We start from the raw sequence: 4,566 nt of genomic DNA on the forward strand, positions 1-4,566 counted from the left end.
ATTCATTACTTTAAAAATATTTTATGATCTTATAGAAATTATAGCAAAGGTATATGATCAAAATAATAGTAAAATCTTGTTCTGTTTAAGGAAGTTCTTGACTTTCATATCGTGAGAGTAGCTTTGCACATTTGATTTTTGTCTGGTTCTGTTGTGTTTTGCAGGATGTGGAAAATATATTTAGTCGTATATCAGACATTCATGAACTTAGTGTGAAGTTACTGGGTCATATAGAAGACACTGTTGAAATGACAGATGAAGGTAGTCCTCACCCACTAGTAGGCAGCTGTTTTGAAGATATGGCAGAGGTAAGAAAATGCTTGGGTTTGGTTGAGGTTTTTTACTATTCATATGTATTTTAAAACTTGCACTTTGATGTGAAGTGTGTCTCTGTTCTAGCTGCCTTCATTTTGTTTGAGATCTCCCAACCCCACCGTGATGAAGGGACTGTCCATTTTTGAGAGTGCCGTTACCGTTTTAGTCTCTAAACTTCAACTTTTATCGTGGCTGTTTAAACTTTAGAGAGCACAGGTAGAAAAAAAATCAGCAAAAAACCTGAAAGTAGACTTTGACAGAAATGGAAATATCCTGTAAATTGTCTGTAGATCAGAATTACTGTGGAAAGACCAAGTGGAGCCAAGGGCTGCTTTGCCAACAGGCTTTCTGAGCTGGTGAGGAGGGCTTTTGAAGGCTGTCCATTAGTGGATAGAGGCCGAAGATTGCAGGTTGAAGAGCTGAGAAAGGGACTGCATAACACAAAGCATAGCAACAAAGGTTCTTGCACCTTCCTCCTGAGAAGGTGGGATGCCCAGAGGCTCAGCCAAAGTGTCTCTTTCCCCAGAGTATGTGTGCTCATGTGCATACAAGAGGATCTAGAAGTCTGTGCACAGTTGCATAGCTGTCATGTGATTGTAATTAGTGGCACAGTGGGAAGGGCTTCATGATAGAGGGCTGTGTGGATGAATACAGGTGCTCAGGAAGGACAAGCAGGGGAGATAAGGCCAGGAGGGTTAACCAAGTATCAGTTCCAATACACAGAGCTCTGTTGTGGCATAAATGATGAGCTGGTTGAATACTTAAGGATCAGGATCAGAGGAGGCTACCAAAGGGCATGTTGTGGTCAAGCTTCTCCTGCAGAGTCTGCCCAATTGACAAGTGGCTCAAACCTTCTCTAAACAAGTAGGAGTCATCTCTTTATAACGGGCCCTGGTTCTCCTGGGAGAGAGACTGTGTTCAGAGCACACAGAATATGCATTGCCATTCTCTAAGAAAGCGGATGTGTCTAGTAGGAGGCAGGGACAGACACAGTTTCTTGTTCAAACCAAATTTGGGCCCCTCGCTACAAGAAAGATACTGAGGTGCTGGAGTGTGTCCAAAGAAGAGGAACACAGCTGGTGAAGTGTCTAGAAAACAGGTCCTGTGAGAAGCAGCTGAGGGAGCTGGGGGAGTTTAGCTTGGAGGAAAAGAGACTGAGGAGGCACCCTATCACTCTCTGCAGAGATGTGAAATGACGTTGTAAAATGGTGGGTGTTTGTCTCTTCTCCCAAGTAGCAAGTGATAGGACAAGAGGAAATGCTGTCAAATTGTGCCTGCAGAGGTTTAGATTGGGTATTAGGAAAAATTTCTTCACTGAAAGGGTTATCAAGCACTGGAACAAGCTTCCCAGGGAAGTGGTTGGCTTACCGTCCCTGGAGGAATTTAAAGGATGTGTAGATGTGGTGCTTGGGGACAAGATTTAGTGGTGAACTTGGCAGTGTTAGGTTTAGGGTTGGACTTGATTATCTTACAGGTGTTGATTCCAACCTAAATAATTCTGTGGTTTAAGAAGCAGCACAGGCTTCCCGTAAAGAATGTAGAAGCAGGTGTCTAGACAGGTGGAAATGGTGTTAAGAGGGTTGCAGCTCAGCAGAAGTTAAACTTGGTGGGAAATGTGAAGCAAAGCAAGAAGGGTTTGTATAGGCAAGAGAGCATGAAAAAGAAGATAAGAGAAAATGCAGGTATATTGCTTATAGGATGAGAGTCCTTGTGCTGGAGGACATGGAATGGACTGTTTTACTAAGGTCTAGTTTGTTTGCAAGATGTGCTTCTAGGTTTCCTAGTTAGGCCTGCTGCCCAAGATTGTCAGAGAGAGGTGAAAGTCAAACATTGTTAGGGGCTGTTGATCTAAGGCAGATATATGCAAGTCTGCAGGGCAGAACAGGATGCTGAGGCAGCTGCCTAGTGTAAATGCAAGGCCACTGTCTAGAATTCTTTAAATTTAGTGGTGAGTTTCAGAGGTAAAGTGTTATGCCCAATCTCCAAAACACTGATGCGGAGGTTGCTGGAAAGCCTTGACTCAGTCCATGAGAAGATTAGCAAATCTTTTTGAAATTCACATCCAGCCATGTGAAGGACTAGAAGGTGGTTGGCATACATTTCCAAAGCACAAACTGTACCTGACAAACTTGACTGCTTTCAAAGAGATGTCTGACTCCGTGGACAAAGGGAAGAACTGATATTATCTCTCACCTGAACTTAAGCAAGGCCATCAGCAGAGTCTGTCATTGTATCCTTATAGTCAGCTTGGTGAGATGCAGCCTAGCTAGTTGAATCATAGAGCAAGTGGGAAATTGACTGAACTGTCAGGCTTTGGAAGGACTGTTATCAGCAGTACAAAGGCCACATGGAGGCCAATGGTTAGTGGCATTCCTCAGGTTTGATACTGTTCCGTGTCAGTATTAGTGTTGTGGAAGAAGGTCTGCCTCATCAAGTTCATAGGTGATGCCAAATTGTGAGGGGACACGAGGACAGGGCTACTTCTTGGGGGACCTGACAAGCTGGAGAAATGGACCTATGGAAACCTCACAGCACTGAGTAAAGGCAAACATGAAATTCTGCACCTGGGACCAAAAAACCCCCATGCAACATTTCAGCTGCCTGGCTGAGGAGCGATACTGCTTGGCAGGGCTTGGAGATCCTCAGGAATGGGCTGTGAAGGCTAACTACCTACTTGGTTTTATTAGGGAATGTGTAGTTGGCAGGTGGAGGGGTCATTTCTGTATAGCACTTGAGACCACATATGGTATACCATGTCCAGTTTTGGGGTTTCTGATGCAAGATATGCTTATATAGGAAGGTTGCCATGATGATTAAGGAGTTGAGGCCCATGATGCACTAAGGGGTTGAGATTTCTGGGTTTATTCATTCTTGAGAGGTCTGAAAAAGGAGGTCTTACTGCTGCCTTCAGTTACCTGAACGGAAGGTGTAAGGACAACAGGGACAGGCTCTTACTGGGGGTTCACAGCTAAGAACTGTGAAATGAGAGAGAGCATGCGAATGGTAAAAAAATTAGTCCTGATTAGATACTGGGGGGAAAAGATCTGCAATGAGAGCAACTGCATATTGGAATAGGCTGCCCAGGGAGGTTTTGATGCCTCTGTTCTTGGAGTTAGTCAGAATTCAACTGGATGAGACCCTCAGCTAGCTTTGATGCTGAATGGTATGTTTGGCCCTCAGGTGCGCCCTGCTTTGAACAGGGAATTGCACCAGTTGACTTCCAGAGATTTCTTTAGACTGAATTACTCCAAGAGTTTGTGTGCATAGATGTATTGTTTATGCTCTATAGGTGTTTTGGAAAAAGTATGCAGAAAAGTCTCTCCTATCTTGACATCTATTTTCTTTAAGAAATGTGAAGGTTAGGTTTTTAATCAGTTTTGTAAACCGATGGTGTCCCTGCTGATGGCAGAGGCTTGGCAACAGATGATCTTTAATGTTCTTCCAACCCAAATCATTTTATGATGCTATGATTGTGAAATTATCCTATATCTCTTCTTAGGAACTAGCATTTGATCCGTATGAATCATATGCACAAGATATTTTGCGACCTGGATTTCATGATCATTTCCTAAGTCAATTATCAAAGCCAGGAGCAGCATTTTATTTACAGGTAACTTGCCTTTAAGTAAGACATATCATTAATATTAGGATTTTAGTTGCATTGTATTGTTGCTTGAATGCATTTGTTGTTTTAAGACTGAAACTTATTTTGTTTCTAGTCAATAGGTGAAGGCTTTAAAGAAGCTGTTCAGTATGTTCTACCCCGGCTGCTCCTTGCCCCTGTTTACCACTGTCTTCATTATTTTGAACTGCTAAAAGTAAGAATGTTGTGTCAGTCTGATGTGTTTGGTTTTGTGTTTTGCTTTGGGGTTTTGGTGGTTTTTTTTCTGTAATTCTCAGTGTTAGGTACCAGAGCTTTGTGTGTTCAGTTAGGTGTAAAATCTTGTGCTAGATAGAATGTGCATAATAAAACTGCTATGATGAAGGAAAAGCAGGTTTTGTGCTCTGCAGGTGCATGCTAACTATCAGCTTGTAATTTCATGGAAGTTTTACAGCAGCTAGTGATTTCTGTTGAATAATCAGTTTACTATTGATTTAGAAAGCAATAGAGATCTAGATACTCTTATTCTTGGAATGATGGTTTTAACAGTGCTAAGAGATAATGGCGAGTGGCTGTATTACAGAAAATGTCCAAGGCTGTCTCAAGCTGTTACTTTGAAAATTTAAAATCACAGTAAGTCTTCTCTTCCG

General features: G+C 42.3%; 1 protein-coding gene across 1 annotated transcript in view; it reads left to right on the forward strand.

Annotated features, from left to right (window-relative positions):
• Positions 1-164: 164 nt before the first annotated feature.
• Positions 165-4,566, forward strand: part of SOS1 (son of sevenless homolog 1 (Drosophila)) — a gene marked incomplete at its 5' end in the record, with an annotated part of 32,719 nt that continues 28,317 nt past the window's right edge. Inside the window, 3 exons of the mRNA XM_009081752.1 lie at positions 165-308; positions 3,815-3,925; positions 4,035-4,133. Of these exons, the coding sequence (XP_009080000.1) occupies positions 165-308; positions 3,815-3,925; positions 4,035-4,133 (354 nt within the window). The remainder of the gene's footprint in view (positions 309-3,814; positions 3,926-4,034; positions 4,134-4,566) is intronic.

The sequence above is a fragment of the Acanthisitta chloris genome, unplaced genomic scaffold, assembly GCF_000695815.1.
Source record: "Acanthisitta chloris isolate BGI_N310 unplaced genomic scaffold, ASM69581v1 scaffold30689, whole genome shotgun sequence".
Taxonomy (NCBI): Eukaryota; Metazoa; Chordata; class Aves; order Passeriformes; family Acanthisittidae; genus Acanthisitta; species Acanthisitta chloris.